This window comes from Meriones unguiculatus, chromosome 9, assembly GCF_030254825.1.
Source record: "Meriones unguiculatus strain TT.TT164.6M chromosome 9, Bangor_MerUng_6.1, whole genome shotgun sequence".
NCBI lineage: Eukaryota > Metazoa > Chordata > Mammalia > Rodentia > Muridae > Meriones > Meriones unguiculatus.
The window spans coordinates 99,614,078-99,639,629 of record NC_083357.1 but is presented as its reverse complement, the minus strand read 5'-3'; the positions used below and the strand labels follow the sequence as shown (position 1 = coordinate 99,639,629).

Genomic DNA, 25,552 nt, shown 5'->3' with positions numbered 1-25,552 from the left:
GGTTACCATGGCTGTTGCTTGTACTTAACTGGTAATGATGTTAGAGTCTTATGACAGAAAGGCTTTGCAGCTAGACGTGGTAGTCGTGTCTAGTAAGGACAAGCACTTTGAAAAGTCAGACTTGGTGCTTGAATATCCTTCTTCAAATAAATGCTTGTCAAACAACATATTAGAAAAAGAAATAGTGATAATCCTAACTAGACTAAAATAAGCCCTCTCCTTATTTTAACTTTTGCAATGTGAAAAGCAAGCAGCATAAAATGAAATTCCTGCTGTACATTGGTGAGATTAAAGTTTGTTGAAAGAAAGATTGTTTATATCAGCTTCTAAGATGAAGAGACTACCCAAAAGTCCCATCTGTTTTCCTGGTTCTAGTCAGCACCATCCCTTCATTTTTAGTGAGTTCCTGAGGTGACAAAATCAAAGGATGTTACTTTGATTTTGATAGCTCAAATTGATCATCTTCAGGAAATATTGATGTTGAAACAATTAGAAATTTTTAAAACTTATGCTCCGGTAAGACTATTTTTAATATTTAAGTTTTTATTTATTAATTTATTTTGTGCATGGGTGCTTTGTCTGGTACCCCAGAGGAAAAGGGAGGGAGTCAGATCCCCTAAAACTGGAGTTATATCTGGTTATAAGCCACTGTGTATGTGCTAGGAACAAAATCCAGGTCCTCTGCAAGAGCAGCGAGTGATCCTGGTTGCTGAGCTATCTCCAGCCCCATGAGAATTTAATTTTTCAAAACTGTTCTTTTCTAGCATGAAAGTTTTACTTATGCTTTTATTTTAATGTTTAACTGAAAGAGTCAGTACATCTTGTAGGGTAAAAGGCCTGAGCTCAATTTTGGAGCTTGGAATCCCACCAATCCTTGAGCTTGCCTGAAGCTCAGGACTTAAAATCCCACTAATACCCACTACGGAAATTTCCACCCTGGAAAACTCCATCCCTAACAAACCCAGTACAGCCTGCCTCCCACTTGATTCTTCTGCTTCTCTCCCTAGCAGAGGCAACTGCCTTCCTGTATTTTTTCTATTAAATCTCTTGTGTGAGGTTTGTTGTGTGACATGACTTTGTGGTATTTCTTGGATCTCAACTGCCAGGATACCTTTCCACTCAGATCTGTAACACTTGTACATATGATGTTGGCAGAATTAAAGTGATGATACATACAGTCTTTCCTACATGATCTCCTAGTGGATTAGAAATTCATCCAGATCACTTCTATCTTAAACAGTCTTCTTTTGACCCAGAGCTACTTGCAAGAGATACTAATTAATTTGGAAGGGAATGCATCGCTTATTAGGAGAAATAATCCCACAATAAACAAAGCCTCTATAGCACACATACTGATTACCACAGAAACATAGTATGTATTAATATTTGGCTAAATTAAGGTATATGGTTTGATGTATTTTTTGATGTTTCTGGTAACTAAGTGCACATTATTAGGAGCACATTAAAATATGTTGACTAATGTAAGTAAGTAGACTATTATAATATATATAATGATAAGATATGAAGACAATATTATTGATATTCTCTTCATTGTATCATTCTGTCATAATGACTTTGCTCAGTGTCTGGCCTGGGACTTTATTTTTTATTTTTATTATTATTTTTTATTTTTTTAACACTTTGTAGTAGATCTAAGTCAAGTTTCATAGCCTGATGTTTAAAGTTTTCCTTTATTAAGTGGGATTAATTATAACTCCCTCAGATGAGTCCGTTAGAATCCAGAGATGATGTGGGATATGTACTTATCTTGCAAGCCTAGCATGCAACATGTGTTCAATAAAAATAAGCATTACCGTTGATGCCTTTTGATCATTTCTCTATTGTAAAGAATAGCCCCTGCTAGAGTCAAACCTGACCCTACTGTCTCAGTTGTTTTCTACTATATTAATCCGACTCTAGGGCATTTTTGAAAATAAGCCTTTTATTCATTAATTTCTGAAATGGGTCTATTAACATTTTAAAATTTAAAATTTGTTTTTGTTTTGTTCTTTGTGCTCCTAAGTTTCTGAGTTCCAAACTAATTTACCGTCCTCTGTAAAGTTAAAGCCAGACCTTGGGGGAGAGTGTGGTTCCGGTGCTTGATCATGATTATGTTTCTGAGTTTTATCTTTCCCTTCTTGTCTTTACCCCTAGACACACTGTTGATCATAGTGTCTGGACATACATAGACAAGGTCCCCATCCTGGCTTCAGCACCTCCTACAAGTGGTGTGATTATAATCTCTCTGACCTATAGTTCTTAGATCTAACGTTGCAGAATCTATGTAATGTTTGTAAGTGCATGCAATGCACACATACTCATACTCAGGTATAATTTTTATTTTTGTTCCTTTCCTGCTTTTCAAATAGTTTAATAAATGAATTCATGAGTGTCATAGAAAAAAGTCCAAAGAAGTCAGAGACCTGCAATTAATCTTTGCAGACATCTTGTAAAATCTTCAGATTGCCAATACACTCATTTCCGCCATCAGTGATAGCGCTCTGTAAACTGTAACACTTCTAGGAACACTCCCTTCAGTTCCTGTTTGACTTGCTCTAGATGTGCTCATGATGACCTTAACTCACAGTACATACCTCTCAAGTGGCAATTGTTCACTTGTCAGAACTCACTGTCCTCAGAACTAGGAATCACTTACCTTTTCACTGTTCTTCCCATTAACATTACTGCATTCTCTAGTTGAAAAACAAAGTGAGAAAAAAAAAAAACCTGCCTTATTTGTTTATTCATCAGCCATCCATTCATTTATTTATCTATCTATTTAGAGGCATGGCCTTTTTGTTTCACTTTTTTTTTATTGCCTACCTATGCAAAGTAACTTTTTTATTCATTGAAAATTTAGTGTAGCTCACAGTGTTGTATAATAGTACTTTATTGTGATAAGTAACTTCAGCATACTGTGAATGGTACTATATAGTATTTTTATCTTGATACTCATAAAGCGGTGAAATATATATATCTGTATATATACACACACACATACAGACAAACTTTTACGTGTATGAGCATGTGTGCACACATGCATACAAGACAGTGAGTTCATCAGTGCTGTTATTTCCCAAAGCCTTTTACTCTTAGACTTTTTTCCCTTTTCATTTTATTTCTTACTTAATTTAGAGATTATTTCATCTTTCTACTCTTACCAGTATGCTGCAGAAATGTATTAACCTGGCTTTCTTTTCATAGCTGTGTTTAAGGACCTGTAAAGAATTAAATCATCATATCCATATAGATAGACATCATTTCAGATTCAGCTCATGTCTCTTCAGTAAACAGAATTCTGCTTTTGCATGGCTTTGTTGTTGGTTTTTTTTTTTTTTTTTCAAAACCATTTTAAGATATTTTGAGAATTTGATGATAGGCATTCTTGTCAGGAAAAATTAGAATAAAATTTCCGTGATGTATTACAGGTAAATCAAAAGCTCATTAACAAGCTAAATGGTTTTTCGGGTCTCTTAAAGCTCAGTGATGGTCTTCTTAGAAATCCTTTTTCTCTGTCTCAAAAAGCAGTTCTTTCAGTCCTCATCCAGGTATTTATCTGTTCCCATCACCACCTGCTGAGCGAGTTACCTAACTGAATTGTTCAGTTTACCAGTTCCTTCCCTCAAAACATAATCTGCATAAACATCACAACTAAAATAAAATAAGGGAGGAAATTCTTTTGCCTGCTAACCTTATAACCCTACTCTCATGTTACTCCCCCCACTGGTTTCCTTACTGTCATTGAGAGAGATGAGCTTCATCCTTCCTGGAGCCTTCTGCCTAGGCATGTCTTTAGAATCTGTGCAGTTCTGTGTCCTGTCTCCTTTCTGACCTCTTAAGTCTGCTTATCTATATTAATTGTTTCAAACTTCCTCGGATTTGTTATCTTAAATGAATACACCTGTTTTTCAACTGCATTTTTGTTTTTAGCTGTTGGTTCTCCTTGTCTTCTTCCTCACTGGTATCCTTGGAGGGGCTTTGCCCCTTCTCTAGCTGCATGGAGTACTCCATGTCTGCTACAGTGCTTTGCTTGCCCCTACCGACTTCTGTGCCTCCCTGGCTTCCTAAAGCATTGGCATGCACCATATTTCTCCATCTTCAAATTCTTCTCACTCTCATTGCCGAAGACTTTTTTCTGCCTCTCTTTATGCCCAAAATGGCAAAACCTCTTTCTTCCCTCCAATAAGCTGCACAGACGCATTCTTTTTCTTTAGAGTAAGTGACTATTTCTACCATCTACTTTGTTGTTTACTTTCCCCATATGTAACCATTTCCCAAAGCTGAAGATTTTTACAATCAGTTACTACATCTACTTCCTGGATTGAAGTTTTGTTAAGATATCACATGCCCATTCAGTTCACACGTTAGTAGATTTCTCCTGATAAACAAAGGTAACAGCTGTATAGCTGACAAATTAAAACGATATGTCTATTCTTTCCCTTGTCTGGCTGTTAAGTATGCCCGGTTTTTCACACCACATGCTCCTGGTTCATATTTTTTCATAACCTACTCTAATTTCTCGTGTTTCTAGTTGGCAGCCTTGCTCCTTTCCAAGTCATTTTTAGTTGCACTCTAATTTAAGTGGATAAATTGTACATAATTAAAGAAATTCAATTTATAATTTGCTCTCAAACACAAAGCTTGTTATTATGTGTGTTTTGCTCCCATAGTGGCTATTTTCCAGTTACAGATGGGGACTACTAAAAATAGTCAATAGCATTGTTTAGAAAAGTAGGCAAGGGTACTAGGGTGTCATTATCCCAACACGTAGAATTGTGTGTTCATTACGTGCCGGGCGTGGACCCAGACACTTCTTGACTGCTTCAAGGAACCACACGGAATAGACACAGGGTTTTGTTGTTGTTGTTCTGTTTTTTGTTTTCTGTATTGTAGAGGAAAAGAACTGAAACACAGTGAATAACTTCATATCCTGTCTCTTGCCATGTGGATTAGGACTCAGCCTTAGCTGTGTCCTAGATCCTGAGGGGATAGCTGCTGCTGTAAGGCTGCTCAGTGTGCATGTTCTGAGTTCTTAAGTATTGTATCAGCATCAAGATTATGCTTGTGCGGTAAAAACTGGAACAGAAGATTATAAAATTATTTCATCTAGTTCCTGAATCATTCCTATTGAGGAACCATATATCACCCACTGTACAGGCTTAGCACATTTCTCCTGTTAAAGTTAGGACCAGTATTTCTGAAAAGTTAAAATCATGTGTTTACCATTAGGGTAGTAAATGTCAGGAATCTTTTTGTTGCTCTCCTTGAAGTCATTGTTTACTTAGTGTCTAGCATGGAGAAAGGAGTATGACACCTAAACAAGTGATTGCTGAATGTTGCTCATAGTGCCTTGACCTTTCCAATTCCTTATTTTACTGTTTATTCATTGCTTTATGTTTCAGTTGACTCTTGTAAGAAATTGACTTATTTTTTTCTTAAACCTAGGGGATGCCCCACTCTTGTTCAAGCCTTGCCAGGCCCTAGCACACAAGTCACTGCCGGCAGCAACCACACGGCAGTCCTTTTAATGGATGGACAGGTCTTCACATTTGGAAGTTTTTCTGTAAGGAATTTTAAAAACATTAATAATATTGTATTATACAATTGTCTTATAATTTGCTGCATTAGGTTTTTCTGGTTCCAGTAAAATTCTTGTATTAAGATAATTGCATATGCATATTTCCTGCTTACCCCAACACACACGACACCTAAGTGACAGACTTTTAAATAATTTTCATCTCTAGTTCGGCATTAGAATTTATATAGTTTAGTGACTGTGTTACAATTGGACAGGTTTATTGCAAATTGAAAGCTTTTAACAATCAGTGGAGCTGATTCTGCCACTTGAAAGGATACTTCTCATCTATAATTTATATAAAAAACTCTTAACATGAAAAACTATTTCCATTCTGGACATTTTTGAAAGCTTAGCTTGTTTAAATTTTTTTTGAAGGAGTTTAAAACTATACTTTCTTATGGCTGCTTGTCCTTTTGTCTAACATCAAGTGCAAAATTACTTTGCTTTGTTCTCTCCTTTTGTGTTTGTCTGTTGTGCTCTCTCTTTGCCTTTGCCAAAACTTGAAAAGAGTGAAAATGCTGTGAGTGTTTGCATAGTTTGATGTAGTAGATATCGAGGAAAATATTCTTAAGACACTATTAGTAAGTTTGTACTGTATGATGTGGGGAACTGTTCAGAACTCCACAATTTATGTCTTCTTAAGTGTGTGAGTATGTTTGTTTGCATGGTGTGGTTGCACATATGTGAGGTGTGCATGCCAGCACAAATGTGCAGGTGAGAGGATAATCTTGCATGATGTTCTTTAGGAGCTGTCCACCTTGTTTTTTAGAAATAATTAAAATGTGAAAGGGATACAGTGTAGTGCAACTATAGGCTTGGCACAGGATCATGAGGCTCCTGGTCATCTAGATAGGGTTAACATTCCATCTGCTTTTTGCCTTCTTTCCACCTCCTCTTCCTCCCTCTTCTCCTTTTTCTGTTTATTGAGACAGACTGATACAGGAAAGCTCTTTCTAGCTCAGAACTCTCTCTCTGTAGACCAGTCCTTCCTCCTTCTCACAGAACTCTACCTGCTCTACTCAGGCTCTGCCTCTCGAGTGCTAAAATTAAAGGCATATTCTGCCTCCATGCCCTGCTTTGTTTTTGTTTTTCCTCGGTATGGAATAATGTCAGTGTAATCTCAGCTCATGGAATGGTGCTACTCCCAGATAGGATGGGGCTTCTTAACTCAGCTGACCCAGTATAGAAACTTGGTTCACAGATATGCCAGAGGTTTGTCTTCTAATTGACTCTAAATCCTGTCTAGTTGATAATATTAACCGTCTCACTCTCCATCAGTTCATGCAGTTAACTTGTCCTTTATAGCCTCTGTAGTAATTTAAAAAAACAAAACAAACAAAAAAACATGTCTTTTCATTTTCTCCAGGCAGTCATTGTGTATTCTGGCCATGATTGCTCATTGCTTTAACGGTACTTGTAGAGAATAAGACATAAAAAATGTAACTTTCTAATATTCTGGACATATTTGGCACATAATACTTACATGGTTATATTTTATTATATATCCTTTTTTTTTGGTGTTGGTGAGGAAATGCCTTGGGACCTCAGTCCTTCGGCCCCAGCCTCTTGAATGCTAGGGTTACAGGTTTACTCGAGCATACCTGGCCATGGTTTTGTTTGGTATCATTTTCTTACTGAAGCCAAAAGGAAGAGGCAGTTGTTGTTCTTTCTCATCTGTGTCTCTGTCTAATCACCTTTGATAATCAGATATGATTTTTTTTTTTTTTTTACTCTTTGACATCTGTGCCAAATACCTTTCTTTTATGAAAATACTTAATTTATTTTTGGATTATAATCACACCATATTCCCCTTCCCTTTTCTTTCTCCAATTTTTTAAAATGTGTAATGAAAGGAGAAGGTAGTGGGAGCACATGGCAAGCAAGTGTCACAGACTAAAGCGAGGTTTTATCATGTGTGTCTTATCTCTTTGGAGTTTTGCATATCTTTGTGCCAAGCCTGCTAACCATTCTACTAGAATTCCTCAGAGACAACTGGCATTTGGCATATAACTACACTGTGTGTCTAGACTATAGTTTTTAAGTTTCTATGTTTATACATTTAAATACTTTACATTTTAATTACACAATAATATTATTAGATGTGTGTCTTTTATATTATTTCTAAGACATGAGAATTTTGGGTCAAAAGTTAATGCCTTGGTAGGTTTGTGGGTGTGACAGTCTCTCTCTTTCACAAGCTGTGTATGAGGGTGGCTCCTTCTCTGGAGATTTTATGACAGGATTGCCATTGAGCTCATAGCTTTGAAGGGCCTACTCACTGTCAAGCCCCTACCTGAGCCTGGTGCTATGTACTAACTGTCTTGACCATTTATCCTTTTCCTAGTAAGGATTTGGTTTTGTCTCTTGGAGGACATTTGTCCTTTTTCAAATCTTCTCTATTCAGGTCTCCTGTTTAGTCTCCTTTTTTGGGCTTACCATTCCCTCAGGCTTGCTGTAAAGAAGGGAGAGAATTCTAGGTATTTGGTTTTTTTCTTCTGATATCTACAGAAACCTAATACAGTTAAAGGTCTCAAACATGTGTGTGTGTTTGTCTGCTCCGTGTGTTGGCTTTGTGCCTTCAGCTGGGAAATGTGAGATCAATCATTACAGTTTCTAGGCTAAGAAATGTAGTTGTAGACCTCTATGACACTTCACTTCACTTGAGTCTCTATGGGGTTGTGTAGGCATCTATATTTCTGTTTTTTTCTTTACATTTGTTGAGTCGTGGTAAGGGAGTACATGCTCATCATAATAGTCTGTATGACTTTCTTTTCCTTCCAGAGCAGAATATATTTGAATATTGTGTGCTTTTTTATTGTTCACCCTTTTATGCTCTTCTTTTTCCTTTGTCAAAAAATAGACATTGAAAAAGGATAAACGAGCTATTTGGCTACTTCTCTTACTGTGTAACTTCTTGTCCTTCGCTAGGTTGTCTTTCTAGGGATTGAGGCTTAGCTGCTTCAGTTCGGTCATGTTTTGTTTGCTGGCTGTGATGCTGAAAGAGTAGACTGCTCATCAGAACCTGTAAATGAGTGTGAATTTGTTATATGCAGTACTGTGTGCTCCCTCACTCCTAAGTCCATGGCTTGTTGCTTACTCTTGTTGGTGAGGATGCATTAAATGTTTCTGGGACTGTGGGGTAGCCTCTTCTCTCTTCTGGGGCTTCTGAAAGGGAGAGTATGTCAGGGAGATAGCTCCTGAACCATGTAGATTGTTGTCGCCTAATCCAGTGTCAGTGTCTTTTCTCTTTTTGCTGCTTTTTATGCTTGATAGTGAGAAACTCCCTGCTTCTTTTGAAATACATTTTTAGCTAACCAATTCCCTATAGGTAGCTATACTTTTTTTTAAATGAGTTAACTTGTTTTAAACACACACCTTATCATCTTTTTGTATATTCCTATGGTTTATCATAAAACACAAATGAAATGACTTACTAAATCTTTATGTAAGAACTGCTTTGAACATTTTTCTAGGTTTATTCACAGTTCCTTTATTTATATTTTGGTCTTATCCAAAATATCCTCATACTATGTGAGCTTTAGAATGACTTTTTTTTTTTAAACTGTTAACTTAAACTGATTAACTTAAAATGATTGATTTAGGTGAATCATTTGGAATAGTACTTTTCAGGCGTTGTATATGTAAGATACTTTTCATTTAAATATTGGTGAATACAGAGTATTTGGGGAACGTTGCTTATGTAGAAAATAGTTCAACTAATATAAACGTGTACTTTATTATTAAAAGGAAATTATCTAGAAATAATAGAAATTACTCTATTACTTTGAAAATGTTATGTCCAGATTTCATATTTATTTATTAAGAAAAATTAAAAGTACATAAAATAAGATCTTATGTAGCTATTTTTATAACAATTATCTTATTTTTAAAAAACCTGTAGATTATTTTTTCAACAGTATGATAATATGATTTATCTAATTTTTAGAAAGGACAACTGGGACGACCCATTTTGGATATACCATATTGGAATGCAAAGCCAGCTCCCATGCCTAACATTGGATCAAAATATGGGCGGAAGGCCACTTGGATAGGTGCAAGTGGGGACCAGACTTTCTTACGAATTGATGAAGCACTTATAAATTCTCATGTACTTGCAACATCAGAAATTTTTGCTAGCAAACATATAATAGGTAAATAGCTTGTCTATATAATGAGATACAGCTGTATTTTCTTATGTATGTGGGATAAAAAAAAATGAGGTAATAGGGAAATTTAAGAATCAGGGTATTCATAATCTAGGCAATGGCAGAAACATGAGCTATGTTGTAAAGGGATCAGAGTTAAATTGTCATGAGTGATTTTCTACTTTGATTCTTATTAAGTAAATAAGTAAAATTTTTGTGGGAGATTATGATGATCATACTTAACTGTGCACATGACATGATGAATTACACAGTACAGGTTTAGAACATAACACTTATGAGTGTTCATTGTACACTTAGTCAAAGGTGTTCTCTTAATTCTGCCATTTGAAAAAAAAATCCACTTATACTATTTAGGCATATATCATGTTCTGTATGTAAATGGTGATAGTTCTACTTTTCCTTGTGGGTTTGGGGGATTATGTAAAGGTAATATAAAGTAAAATAATATCTGAATATGTTTTCTTAAGGTTTGGTGCCTGCTTCTATATCAGAACCTCCACCATTTAAATGTCTTCTGATAAATAAAGTGGATGGAAGTTGTAAAACTTTCAATGACTCTGAACAAGAAGATCTGCAAGGATTTGGTGTATGTCTTGATCCTGTGTATGATGTGCTTTGGAGGTAAGCATATGTTTTTATAAAATACAGTATCAATAAAACGGCAACAAAAAAAAAAAAACAAGGGTACAAAAGTTAGTTCTGGATTTGTTCACTAAGTTAGAAATAAAATTTCACAGTCCTAAAACTTAAAATTCTTTTCATACGCTTGCGTATTAACTACTTATATGTTAGAAAGTATTCTAGATTGTTTCTAAAGTTATGTCATTATCTAGGCTATGTCTTAGAACCATAGAGGCACAGCCTAGAGTTATATCACTTAAAGTAAATATATCGTTTTACTATGACCTTTTTTAAAAAATTATTTACTCTATGTCCTATTCAGAGCTTCCTTTTCCCTCACTCCTCTCAGACCCTCCCTCAAACTTTCTCTCGCTTCTATGCACCTTCTGCCTTTCTCAGAAAAAGGAGAGGCCTCCCATGGGTAACAACCAGCCTTGGTTTATCAAGTTGTAGTAAGATTAGGTGCATCTTCTTCTACTGAGGCTAGATGAGGCAGCCCATTTTAGGGGAAAGGGATCCAAAGTCAGAGCAGCCCCTGATCCTGCTTTAGGAAAGTCCCACATGAAGACCCAGCTGCACTACTATTACATATGTGCATAGGGTCTAGGGCCTAGGTCCGTCCCATGGATGCTCTCAGGCTGGCAGTTCAGTTTCTCTTAGCTCCTATGGTCCCAGGTTAGTTGATTCGGTAAGTTTTCTTGTGGTATCCTTGACCCCTCTGGTTCCTTCAATCCTTCCTCACTCACTTCCACAGGATTCCCCAAACTCCACTTAATTTTTGGCTGTGGGATGCTATATCAGTCCATCAGTGCTGGGTGAAGCCTCTCTGATGATAGTTATATAGTGTCAGGTGTGGCCTCCTCTCATGGCATGAGTCTCAAGCTGGACCAGTCATTAGTCAGCCCTTCCCTCAAATTCTGCTCTATTACCCCTGTGCATCTGGTAGGCAGGACAAATTGTGTTCCTAGGGTTTAGTAGCTGGGTTGGTGTACCAATCCCTCCATTGGAAGTCTTAGCTCATTACAGGAGATGGCCAGTTCAGGCTCCATATCTGCCATTGCTAGGAGCCTTAGCTAGGGTCACCCTCACTGGGAGTTTCCATTGTTCTAGGTTTCTAATGACCTCCTCCAATCCAGTGGTCTCTCCTTTCCTCCTCTACCCACCTCATCCCTCCTGTTTCCATTTCTACCCCTCTCCCATCCACTTCCCTCCCTCCATCCACCTTCTATGTCTAATCTATTTCTCCTCAGTGAAATTCAAGTTTCCCCACTTTTGGGGCCTCCTTGTTACTTAGCTTCTTTGGGTTTGTGGTTTGTAGCATGGTTATCCTGTAATTTATAATTAATGTCCACTTATAAGTGAGTGTACACCATGTGTGTCTTTCTTCCTCTGGGATACTTCACTCAGGATGATCTTTTTTAGTTCCCACCATTTGTCTACAAATTTCATGATTTCCTTGTTTTTAATTGCTGAATAGTATTCCATTGTATAAATGTACCACAATTTCTGTATCCATTTCTCAATTGTGGGACATCTGGGTTGTTCCCAGGTTCTGGCTATTACAAATAAAGCTACTACAAACATGGTTGAGCAAATGTCCTTGATGTATACTTGAGCATATTTTGACTATATGCCTAGGAGTGGTATAGCTGGATCTTGAGGTAGCACTATTCCTAATTGTCTGAGAAAGCACCCAATTTGCACAGTGGTTGTACAAGTTTATATTCCTAAGAGCAATGGAGGAAGGTTCCCCTTTCTCCACAACCTCTCCAGCATGTGTTGTCACTTGAGATTTTGTTCTTAGCCATTCTGATGGGTATAAGGTAAAATATCAGGGTCATTTGATTTGCATTTCCCTGTTGACTAAGCATGTTGAGCATTTCTTTAAGTGTTTCTCTGACATTCGATGTTCCTCTATTGAGAATTCTCTGTTTAGTTCTGTTCCCCATTTTTTTTAATCGGATTACTTGATTTGTTGCTGTTTAACTTCCTGAGTTCCTTGTATATTCTTTATATATTAGCCCTCTGTCAGATACAGGGTTGGTGAAGATCCTTTCCCACTTTATTTGCTGCCGTTTTGTTCTGATGACAGTGTCCTTTGCTTTTCAGAAGCTTTTATTGATTGTTGATCTTAGACCCTGTGCTCTTGGTGTTCTGTTCAGGAAGTTGTCTCCTGTGCCAATGAGTTCAAGGTTCTTCCCCACTTTTTCTTCTAACAGGTTTAGTGTATCTGGTTTTATATTGAGGTCTTTGATCCACTTGGACTTTAGTTTTTGTTCAGGATGGTAAGTATGGATCTATTTGCATTTTTCTACATGTAGACATCCAGTTAGACCAGCACCATTTGTTGAAGATGCTGTCTTTTTTCCATTGTATTGTTTCAGCTTCTTTGTCAAAAATCAAGTATCCAAAGATGTGTGGGTTTATTTCTGGGTCTTTTATTCGATTCCATTGATCCGCCATTCTCTTTCTATGCCAGTACCATGCAGTTTTTATTATTATTGCTCTGTAGTACAGCTTGAGATCAAGGATGTAAATACCTCCAGAAGATCTGTTGTTGTACAGGATTGTTTTAACAATTCTGAGTATTTTGTATTTCCACATGAAATTGAGAATTGTTCTTTCAAGGTCTGTAAAGAATTGTGTTGGTATTTTGATGTGAATTGCATTGAATCTGTAGATTGCTTTTGGCAGGATGGCTATTTTCACTATGTTAATCCTACCAGTCCATGAGCACTGGAGATATTTTAATCTTTTGATATCTTCTTCAATTTCTTTATTCAGTGATTTGAAGTTTTTTTCAAACAGGTCTTTGACTTTCTTGGTTAGAGTCACACCAAGGTACTTTATGTTATTAGTGGCTATTGCGAAGGGTGTAGTTTCCCTAATTTCTTTCTGAGCCCTTTTGTCTTTCGTATATAGGGCTACTTTTTTTTTTTTTTTTTTTTTTAGTTAATTTTGTATCCAGCCATTTTGCTGAAGGTGTTTATCAGCTGAAGGAGTTCTCTGGTAGAGTTTTTGGGGTCACTCATGCATAATATCATATCATCCGCAAATAGTGATACTTTGACTTCTTCCTTTCTGATTTGTATCCCCTTGATCTCCTTTAGTTGTCTTACTGCCCTTGCTAGGACTTCAAGTACTGTGTTGAGACAGTGGGCAGCCTTGTCTTATCCCTAGTTAAAATGGGATTGATTTAAGTTTTTCTCCATTTAGTTTGATGTTGGCTATAGGCTTACTGTAAATTTACTTTGTTTAGGTATGTGCCTTTTATCCCTGATCTCTCCAATACTTTAAACATGAATGGGTGTTGGATTTTGTCAAATGCTTTTTTAGCATCTAAGGAGATGATCATGTGGTTTTTCTCCTTCAGTTTGTTTATATGGTGGATTACATTGATGGATTACCATATATTGAACCACCCCTGAATGCCTGGGATGAAGCCTATTTGGTCATGGTGTGTGATATCTTTTAAGTGTTCTTGGATTCAGTTTGCAAGTATTTTATTGAGTATTTTTGCATCAATATTCATAAGAGAGATAGGTCTGAAGTTCTCTTTTTTTTTGTTGGGTCTTTGTGTGGTTTAGGTATCAAGGTGATTGTGGTTTCATAGAATGAGTTTGGTAATGTTTCTTGTGTCTCTGTTTTGTGGAATAGTTTGAAAAGAATTGGAATTAGCTCTTCTTTGAAGGTCTGATAGAATTCTACGCTGAAACCATCTGGCCCTCACTTTTTTTGGTTGGAATCCTTTTGATAACTACTCCTATTTCCTTGGGGCATATAGGACTATTTAATCTATTTACCTGATCTTGATTTAATTTTGGTAAATGGAATCTATCAAGAAAATTATCCATTTCATTTAGATGATCAAATTCTCTGGCATATAGGCTTTTGTAGTAAGACCTACTGATTGTTTGGATTTCTTCAGTGTCTGTTGTTATGTCCCCCTTTTCGTTTCTGATTTTGCTGATTTGGATAATTTCTTTCTGCCTTTTAGTTAGTTTAGCTAAGGGTTTCTCTATCTTGTTGATTTTCTCAAAGAACCAGCTCTTGGTCTCATTGATTCTTTGAATTGTTTTCTTTGTTTCTAATTCATTGATTTCAGCTCTGAGTTTGATTATTTCTAATCGTCTGTTCCTCTTTGGTGTGTCTGCTTCTTTTTTTCCCTAGTGCTTTTAGTTGTGCCATTAAATTGCTTGTATGAGATGTCTCAAACTTTTTTCTGGAGGCTCTTAGTGCTATGATCTTTCTTCTTAGCACTGCTTTCATTATGTCCCATAAGTTTGGGTAAGTTGTGCCTTCATTTTTGTTCAATTTTAGGATGTTTCTAATTTCTTTTTTTTTTTTTTATTTCTTCCCTGACCAAGTTGTCATTGAGTAGAGGCTTGTTTAGTTTTCATGTGTTTATAGGCTTTTTGTCATTTTGGTTGTTGCTGAGGTCTAGTCTTAGGCCATCCTTGATAGGAAACAAGGGATTATTTTCATCTTCTTGTATCTGTTGAGGCTTGCTTTATTCCCTACTATAGGGTCAGTTTTTGAGATGGTTCTGTGATGTGCTGAAATGAAGGATACTCTTGAGTGTGGGTGAAACATTCTGAAACATCTAGTAGGTCCATTTGATTTAGGACCTCTGTGTCATTATTTCCCTATGTAGTTTCTGTCTAGACGACCTGTCCCTTGGCGAGAGTGGAGTGTTGAAGTCTCCCACTATTAAGGTATTGGGATAAATGTGTGATTTAAGCTTTAATTTTGTTTCATTTACAAATGCAGGTGCTCTTGTGTTTGGGGCATGAATGTTCAGGATTGTGATTTCCTTCCCGTGGATTTTTCCTTTGATGAGAATGAAAGTGCCCTTCCTCATCTTTTTGGACTAATTTTGGTTAAACGCCTATTTTATTTGATATTAGGATAGCTACCCCAGCTTGTTTTCTGGGTCTTTTTCTCAAATAACATTTTTTCCAGCCCTTTACTCTGAGGTAGTATTTATCTTTGTTGCAGAGGTGTGTTTCTTGGATGCAGCAGAACATTTGATCCTGTTTCCGCAACCATGCTGTTAGTCTGTTTCTTTTTATTGGAGAGTTGAGTCCATTGATGTTTATAGATAATAGTGACCAATGAATGTTAGTTCCTTTTGTTGTGGAGTTGGTGGTGTTACTGTGTTTGTATGCTTGTTTTCTTTTAAGTTTTTGTTGTTAAATTATCTATATCCTTTGTCTTCTTGGGTATAGTTGATTTTATTGGATTGGAGTTTTCCTTCTAGTATATTGTGTACAGCTGGGTTGCTGTGTAGATATCGCTTAAGTTTAGTTTTGTCATGGAATATTTTGTTTTCTCTGTCTATGTTGATTGAATGCTGATAGTAGTCTGGGTTGGCATCTGAGGCCTCTTAGAATCTGCATGATGTCTCTCCAGGTCCTCTGGTTTTCATAGTTTCTGTTGAGAAGTCTGGTGTGATTCTTATAGGTCTACCTTTTTATGTTACTTGGCCTTTTTCCCTTGCTGCTTTTAATAATTTTTTCTTTGTTCCGTAGATTTAGTGTTTTGACTAGTATGTAATGTGAGGAGTTTCTTTTCTGAACTAGTCTATTTGGTGATCCGTAGGCCTCTTGTATGTTAATGGATGTCTCCATCTTTAAGTTGGGAAATGTTTGTTCGTTTCCTCTTTCTGCACCTCTAAGAACTGGATAAGCATAGATTTGAGATCATTTTCCTGTGTTTTCAATGAATTAGAATATCCATTGATTTTTGGGGTTGCTGGTGAAGCCATAACTTCCTGAGCTAGTTCCTCTGATAGCCAATGTCCAGAGTTTCCCTCAGCACCTCTATTCCCAGCCAATGCACCATGCTGTTAGACCCAGCAGGGAGCCTAACTACCAAAGAGGCTTGCTGCAAAGGAAACTTGGAGGCTGCAATCAATGCAATTAGCAAGAGGTTTTTATTTACACCAGCATGCTGAGGCTAACTCTACATTCAGATTAGAGTCAGCACTGACTCTCAGTAGCCTCCAGTTTTTAAAGGGGTAGATGAGGGGGTTACAGATCTGACATCATGGGAGCAGATATAGGGTCTATTGTGGGCACCAGGTCCAGTCAGCTAGACATCTGGGGTTTCTGATATGTGCAGATTCAGCTATTGTTAAAGGTGGGAAAAGGATTAGTACATTTTGTGGTCAGACTAGGCCATTGTTAAAGGTGGGAAAAGCAATTTGCTCATCCTGTGGTCTCTCTGATAAACAGGGCTAAGTGCCTTTAGTCAAAAGATAAGGGGCTATTTGGGAGGGGAATTAGGACCATCTGGATCCGCTGCTATTTCCTTCTGTACCAGGTGGAGGTCTTCTCCTCATCTCCATCCATGCAGATGGCTACGGTCAGAAGAGGCTATTACATTCTCCTGTTCTCTGGAAGAGTACTGAGAGAATTAAAAAATACAAGTTATAAGGCTAGTCTGATTCTTTCAAGTTCTAGAACATTTTCATCTTGCTAACTGAAACTCTGTTCATTAAATAATAACTCCTCATTTACTTTTCCCATAACTTTTTGACAATTTACTATGAGTAGGAAAATCATAGGCTAACATTGAGTGCCATTTAATTTGTCTTTCTATCTTAGGGTAGCATTCCATATCATTTGTCCAGTTTTGTTTGTTTTTTGTTTGTTTTTGTTTTGGTTTTTGTTTGCTATTGGATTGATTTTTCTCTTATAGGGGTTCTTGCAAATTATTATTATTACAGCTTTTTGATTATGTATTTTTCACATTTTTATCAAATTTCCCTTTATCTTTAAATTGTTAGTGAAAATTTTGGTATAGGAAAGCATTATTTTTATGTATGCACCAAAATTAAGTATATACTTGCTACAGTATTTATAAAGTTTTATAATACTGTTTTCAGATTTTTTTGTATTGGTACAGTTTAGTTATATATTTAGTTGTATATATACATATATATATACACACACAAGATATGTATTTTCTTGTATATGCAAACTATGTTATTTATTCTATAGTCAGTTATAATTTAGACATTTTTAAAGTAAACTAGTGTTGAAATGCTGTAATTATCTTTCTCAATAGGTTTCGACCAAGCACCAGAGAACTCTGGTGTTACAACGCAGTGGTTGCTGATGCCAGACTTCCCTCTGCAACAGACATGCAGTCCAGATGTAGTATTCTAAGTCCTGAGCTTGCTCTACCAACAGGATCAAGGGCTCTTACTACCCGATCGCATGCAGCCTTGCACATTCTGGGTAGGGCTGCCCTTTGATGTCAGCTAAATGCATTTGTGTATGTCGTGCTACTAGTCACATTTAAAAAAAAATACTTAAGTTTGTGTGTTATTCTGCCATATCTGTTAAATAATAATGGATATAAATCGCAAAATAAATTTACCTAAGAAGTTTGTCCTCCATGAAATGATACAGAACACCTCGACCAATATCATAAAAGATCAATGGATGCCTAACTATAAAGTATCCCAGAATATAATTTTCTTGATAGATAATGAAATGGTTTGCTTAACTCAAACATATCAACTTTTAGAGCTATAGACCAAATGTGTTTTTATAGTGTTTAATTTACCTATATCCTTATTTAATTACTTTGAGATATAGAACTTTTGCAATAAATAGTTCCTAGGATTTTTTTAATTGGTTTTTAAATACACAAGTATGTACCTGTATATTGTGTTGCTTTTAGAAAATAATTGTTCAAAACAGCTCATCACAGAGCTGGAGAGAGCACCATGGGACAGTTTGCCTTCCAAATGTCAGACCAATGTTAATTAATGTAGCATTTAATAACATCAGTACTATAGGAAATTTCCATTTCAGGTCTTTGAATTTTACTTTTTTATTGTTTTAGGTTGTCTTGACACTTTGGCTGCTATGCAGGACCTAAAGATGGGCATTGCAAGTACAGAGGAGGAGACCCAAGCAGTAATGAAAGTTTATTCCAAGGAAGATTACAGTGTAGTAAACAGGTTTGAAAGTATGTATACGTAGACTTATGAAATGTTGTCTAATAACAGAAATATTCGCATATTTAAAACATTGTTTACATCTTTCAGGTCATGGAGGAGGCTGGGGTTATTCCGCTCATTCAGTAGAAGCCATACGTTTTAGTGCTGACACTGACATTTTACTTGGTGGTCTTGGTCTCTTTGGAGGTAGAGGAGAATATACTGCTAAGATTAAGGTAAGGTTCATGGTACTGTAACTGTTTCATCCAAAGACATTTGTTTGACTTAGTTTGCTTTCTTAATGAATGTTTTCTTTTTCCTTCTTCCCTTGGTTGACATTAATGGAGCCTTTAGAAAAAAGAAACATTGCTAAACTCTTACTCAAAACTATGGGATCACGACTCGTTAAAAAATTAAATCAGCACAAAAGGAGAAAATGATTTTCACTAACTGAAAATCAAAAAGGATTCCTAGCCAGTCTCACTGTTCCGTGCTGAACTTCCAAGTGGTTAATTAGCTGCACCTTTTTATGTGGCTGCCTTCCCAGAGCTGTTTGAGTAACAGGATATATACCTGTTCTGTATGTAAAAATCTTCAACATTTTATTCATTTATTAATTCATTAATTCATCCATTCATTATTTATTTACTTGTTTATTTATTACAAGTTATTCACTTTGTATCCGGGCTGTGGCTCCCTCATCTCCTCCCAATTTTCCCGCTCTCTCTCTCTCTTCTCCCTCTATGCCCTTCCCCTTGTCCACTGATAAGGGAGGTCCTCACCTTTTTTATTTCAAATACTTTGTAAACAGACACCCTCCACACACACCATGGGGACTAGGGATAAACTGAGAAGATGGGAGGGATTTGTCTTATATTAAAATTTAACAGTAATTTAGAATCATGGCCTGGTGTGGTGGCACAAGCTTGTAAGCCTAGAAACTTGGGACACTGAGGTAGAATAGTGCCTGTGAGTTCAAGACTAACCTGCTGTTTTGTATGATTATGATCTTGACTCTTTTTTTTAATTAATTAATTCAATTTACATCTCAGTCATAGGTCCCTCCCTCCTCTCCTCCCAGTCTCACCCTTCTTCCCACATGCCCCCTCCCCTATTCCTCAGAATAGAGGAGTCCCCCTATCCAGATACCCCAGTTTATCTATTCACATGAGAACTGAATTTATCTTTCTCCCCTGTGGCCTAGTAGAGCAGTCTCATCAGGGGTAACTGATCAAAAAGCAGGCAATATAATAATCCATGTCAGAGATATCTCCCACTTGCTAACTAGTGAGCCTACATGAAGCCTAAGATGCCCATTGGCTACTTATAAGTAGAAGACCTAGGTCCAGAGCATGCATTGTCTTTGCTTAGTGCTTCAGACTCTATAAGCCCCTCTGGGCCCAGGTTGATTGGCTCTGATGGTCTTCTTGTGGAGCTTTTGTCATCTCTAGGTCCATTTGTCCTCCCCCTTCCCCTTTTCCAGTAGACACCCTATACTTTGCTCAGTGTTTGCCTGTGAGTCTTAGTGTCTGTTTTGAACCTTTGCTGGGTAGAGCCTCTTAAGAGGGCAACTCTGGTAGTCTCTTATCTGCAAGCATATGAGGTTATCTATAATAGTGATAGGGGCTGCCTTCTATGAGATAGATATTAGGGTTGGTTAGACAGTCCCTCATTCTCTGCTCTACCTGTTCTGTCTTTGGCCCTGCAGGTCTTGTAGGTAGGGTAAGTTTTGGATTGAGGTTTTTGTGGGGTGGTGATCTCCTGTGTCTAGTAGGAGTCTTGTCTAGATAAAGGGAGTCCTCTTCAGTCTCCATGGCCCCTGCTACTAGGAGTCCCCTTCATGTCCTCCCAGAGGCCTGTTCTCATTTATTTCTGCAGCTTGTCATAGAGACGTCCCACCCACCATTTCTCTTATCCCTCCAGGTCTTCTGTCCTCCTTCCCCTACTCTCCTCACTCCCTTATTTCTTCACCCTTATTTCTCTCTGCACTCCTTCTCTCCACCTTGTTCCCCACTCTTCAACCACTACCTCTATCTATTCTATTTCTCCTTCTGAGTGAGATTTACACCTCCTCACTTGGGTCCTCCTTACTTATCTTCTTGGGGTCTGTGCATTTTACTTATCTATTCTGTAATATATGACTAAAATCCTCATATAAGTGAGTACATAACCATGTGTGTCTGAGTCTGGGTTACCTCACTTAAGATGATCTTTTCTAGTTCCATCCATTTTCCTGCAAATTTCATGATTTCCTATTTTATTGTGTAAATGTGCCACGCTTTATGTATCCATTCTTTAGTTGAGGGACATCTTGTATCTGACTAAAGAAATCATACATTTCCCACATTTGTTTATCTACTGAATTATCAGCAGTCATCATTTATAGATACTTGTCCATTTTTTTGATTAAATTTTTATTTTTTTAATATTAGTTATAGTATATTAACTTTGTATCCCAGCTGTATCCTGCTCCCTTATTCCCTCCCAATCCCACCCTCCCTCCCTCATCTCCTCCCATGCCCCTTTCCAAGTCCACTGATAGAGGAGGACCTCCTCCCCTCTCATCTGACCCTAGCTTATCAGGTATCTTCAGGACTGGCTGCAAAGTCCTCCTCTGTGGCCTAGCAGATCTATTCCTCCCTCTGGGTGTTGGGGTGGGGGTGGGGGTCAAAGAGCCAGCCATTGAGTTCTTTTTGTCAAGGAAACCAATACCATTCAATGGAAAAAAAGATAGCATCTTCAACAAATGGTACTGGTCCAACTGGATGTCTGCATGCAGAAAAATGAAAATAGATCCATATTTATCACCCTGCACAAAACTAAAGTCCAAGTGGATCAAAGACCTCAACATAAAACCAGATACACTAAATTGGTTAGAAGAAAAAGTGGGGAAGAGCCAGGAACTCATTGGTGCAGGAGACAACTTCCTGAACAGATCACCAACAGCACAGGCTCTAAGAGCAATAGTCCATTTTTGATTAGTCATTACTAGTGTGGATACTCTGGGTCTTCAGATATCTGCTTTTGTATTTATACTGCAAGTTTTGCCTTAATTCCAATATTATTTTCACAGGAAATTTTAGTTCAATCTCTTTTATGAGAGGAATTTCTTTAGAGTACTCAGTAATATCCCCAAAGGAGAAAGAAACACATCGTATATACTCACTTACATAGACATGTAAGATATGATAAACATACTGAAATCTATACACCTAAAGAAGATAAAAAAGAAAGAGGACCCGTGGTAAGATCATCAATCCTTCACTTAGAAAGACAAATGGGATGGACATTGAATGTAGGAGAAAACAAATAACAGAACAGGAGCCTACCAGGAGTCTTTCTGAGGGCCTCTGAAAGACTACCTAGCAGTGTATCAAAGCAGATACTGAGACTCATAACCAAACCTCGGGCAGAATGCAGAGAATCATATAAAAGAAGCGGGAGTTAGTGTTACCTGGAGAGGACAGGAGCTCCACGAGGACCAAATATATGTGGGCACAGGGGTCTTTTCTGAGACTGTTTCTCCAACCAAGGACCATGTATGTATATAACCCAGAACCCTCGCTCGGATGTAGCCCATGGCAGCTCAGTATCCAAGTGGGTATGCTAGTAAGGGGAACAGGGACTATTTCTGACATGAACTCAATGGCTGGCTCTTTGAACTCCCGCCTCCTCCCACTCCCTGAGGGAGGAGCAGTCCTGCTAGACCACAGAGGAGGACTTTGCAACCAGTCCTGAAGATACCTGATAAACCAAGGTCATATGAAAGGGGAGGAGGTCTTCCCCTACCAGTGGAAAGGGGTAGGGAGGAGATGAAGTAGAGAGGGTGGGATTGGGAGGGAATGACGGAGTAGGATACAGCTAGGATACAAAGTTAATAAACTGTAACTAATGTTTAAAAAATGACTATATTGAAGCTCTTTATTAGTTTTGAGGGTAGTTTACATGAAGCTCAACCAGAACTGAAAACTTAAAAATGTTTACTTATTTCTAGTATTGATTATAATATGTATACTTAAGGTTTTAGATACCATATAAGAATGAACTGGGTAAAAGTTAAAGTACCTACAATTGTATACATCGTAAGAATAGAATAATGGTTAAAAATACCTATAGCATATCTGTTTATACTAAAAATACAGTAGTTTTACTATTGGTTTATTTCAGTGACCATCTTCAAAGTGGTTCAGAAAGGCTGAGTCAATAAGAGAGAAAAACAAACTAGTGAGTTGTATAGTTATAATGGATAATACCCAGCAAGCTCATTAGATGATATATATGTAGTTGGTAATTATATTTATGTATGTACATTTGATAATATCCAGCAACTTTTCAAGATGATATATATTTTTCCCTTCTGGATCTAGATCTTTTTGAAGGGTAGAATATTAACATTATAATAAATAGTAATGTTTTTATATTTTTGAACAATTTTCTCTAAGGGTTCCACAAATAATTTGCATTATTACTACGAAGTGAACACTGTTAATATCCAACTCCTTTTTATGGACTAGGACACTAGATCGTAGGTCTTCACAACTGTTAAATGATGAAGCAAAAGTCTGCCTCACTTAGAAACTCCTAGTTAAGATGCTTTGTTTGAGTGTTTTTTTTTAATCCTTTGAAAGTTTTTCCTTTTTTATTATATCAGGTATCAAATTTCCAAAATAGAACAGCATTCATACATTTATGATACACTGTATGATTCCTATTTTAAATACACATATGCTTGTGTAACTTATCTAGTTATTAAATTTAATACTTAGTAACTAAAATTTAAATAATAGATAGACATGCACAAAATTATGAATTTAGATGCATAAAACTGAATGATGGCAAAATGTGTTTTTCTTTACTCCAGCTATTTGAGTTGGGTCCTGATGGAGGAGATCATGAAACTGATGGAGACCTTCTTGCAGAGACTGACGTGTTGGCTTATGACTGTGCTGCTAGGTAAATGTTTGCTCAATACTCCGTGTAGTTTTACATACTTAAAATTAAATTTTTATCTTAATTTAACAAACACATTTTCCTTCTGAATGATGATTAGGCCTCTTCCCTAGGGTCCTCCTTGTTGTTTATCTTCTTTAGGAGTATAGATTTTAATATGTTTATCCTATATGATATGGCTAATACCAACTTATAAGTGAGTATATACAATATGTGTCTTTCTGTTTCTGGGTTACCTCACTAAGGATGATCTTTTTTTAGTTCCATCCATTTGCCTGCAGATTTCATGATCTCCTTGTTTTTGATTGCTGAGTAGTATTCCATTGTATAAATCTACCACAATCTCTGTATTCATTCCTCCATTGAAGGACATCTAAGTTGTTTCCAGATTCTGGCTATTACAAATAAAACTGCTATGAACATAGTTGAGCAAATGTCCTTGCTGAAGGGCTAACAGGATAAACATTAGAAATAGAAGACAGGGAACAGAACAGGAACCTTCCACAGGGGAACTCTGAAAGACTCCACCCAGGACGGTATCGAACCAGAGTCTGAGACTCATAGCCAAACTTTGGGCAGAGTGCAAGGAATCTTATGAAAGAAGTGGAAGTTAGGGAACAGGAACACCACAAGGAGAGAAACAGAACCAAGAAATCTGGGCATAGGGGTCTGTTCTGAGACTGATACTCCAACCAAGGACCATGAATAGATAGAACCTAGATCCCATGCTCAGATGAAGCCCATAGGCTGCTCAGTTTCCAAGAGGGTTTCCTAGTAAGGGGAGCAGGGGCTGTCTCTGACATGAACTCAGTGGCTGCCTGTTTGGTCATCTCCCCCTGGGGGGTGCAGCCTTACCAGGCCATGGAGGAAGATGATGCAGCCAGTGCTGATGAGACCTGATAGGCTAGGGTTAGAGAGTGGGAATGAGATCCTCCCCTGTCAGTAGACTAGGGGAGGGGAATACGGAGAGAAGAAGGAGAGTTGGTGGGACTGGGAGGAGATAAGGGAGGGGCTTCTAGCCATGATACAAAGTGAATAAATTATAATAAAATTTTTAAAAAGGAAGAAAATAAAAACAAACACATTTCAAAAGGAGTTTTGAATAATCTGTTTTTGATAATATGGGAAACTTAACTAAGTTGTGCTTCACTTAGTGATGGAGATACATTCTGAAAATATGGTTGAAGAGTTTCATTCACTTATGAATATCTTAGAAAGTCTTCACACAAACCTAGATTGTATGGACGTCTATACCTAGTATCTTGCTCAAGCAGTTTAGTCACCATTCATTATATGTGATTTGTTGTCTGAAATGTTATGTATTATATAAATATATTAGGAAGTGCAACTACTACTTATAATAATGTTATATCAAAACTAATAATCTTGAGTTTTTATATAGTTAGATAAATAACTCAAGACTGAAAGAGGAATACATATGAATATATATGAAAAAATATTTATTGCACATATGTAGCTTCATTAAATTATTAGAGAATGCAAGTATACTAGTGTTCTAGTGACCGAAACAATCATTTGTTACCTATAACATATATATATATATATATATACACACATATATATACATATATATATATATAGAGAGAGAGAGAGAGAGAGGTAGTCATAGTAGGCCGTATTTCAGATCCCACATGTATTCTGATATCACATTAGTGGTGTATGCTTGATAATGACACACTCAAGAAGGTTATCAGCTTTGTTGAAGGTTCTTGGGAGATTACTTGGATCAGAGTATTTATAAAAGTTCATAAGTATAAAGAGGCTTAGGTTTTACAGTCCTTTCTGGAATCCTAAGAATTGTCTTACCACTGCACTATGATAAAAAAAAATGTTTTGATTCAGGGAATGTTATGATGGAAAAAAAAACAAATATAAACTTAGCTTTACAATAATAATGGTGCACTATACTTCCCAGTAATATTATATTTTTAAAATGCTAGTTGTTGGCCAGGGGAAGTGGCTCAGTTTTTATAGTACAGGACTTAACACAATGACACAACAACCTTAGTTCAGATCGTCAACATTCACATAAAAGGGAGGAGGGACGGGGGTGTAGACATCAGTGATCCATGGCACTCACAGGCCAACAGTGTAGCAAAATTAATGAGCTTCAGCTTCAGTGAAATAACCCTCTATCAAAAAGTAAGGTGAAGAACAGCCGAGGAACTCTCTTACTGCCTCTATTGGCCACCAGGAGTGTTCATACACAGACACACACATACACAGAACACACACGGAACACACACACACGTACACACACCA

At 37.1% G+C, this 25,552-nt stretch overlaps 1 protein-coding gene across 12 annotated transcripts in view; it reads left to right on the top strand.

The window, feature by feature from the left end:
• Window positions 1–25,552, top strand: part of Mycbp2 (MYC binding protein 2) — a 246,601-nt gene that overhangs the window by 85,939 nt on the left and 135,110 nt on the right. For all 12 annotated transcript variants that reach the window (XM_060391563.1, XM_060391566.1, XM_060391565.1 and 9 more), the window contains 7 exons: window positions 5,446–5,563; window positions 9,525–9,729; window positions 10,212–10,365; window positions 17,437–17,609; window positions 18,223–18,348; window positions 18,428–18,555; window positions 23,181–23,272. In XM_060391563.1, coding sequence (XP_060247546.1) covers window positions 5,446–5,563; window positions 9,525–9,729; window positions 10,212–10,365; window positions 17,437–17,609; window positions 18,223–18,348; window positions 18,428–18,555; window positions 23,181–23,272 — 996 coding nt within the window. The remainder of the gene's footprint in view (window positions 1–5,445; window positions 5,564–9,524; window positions 9,730–10,211; window positions 10,366–17,436; window positions 17,610–18,222; window positions 18,349–18,427; window positions 18,556–23,180; window positions 23,273–25,552) is intronic.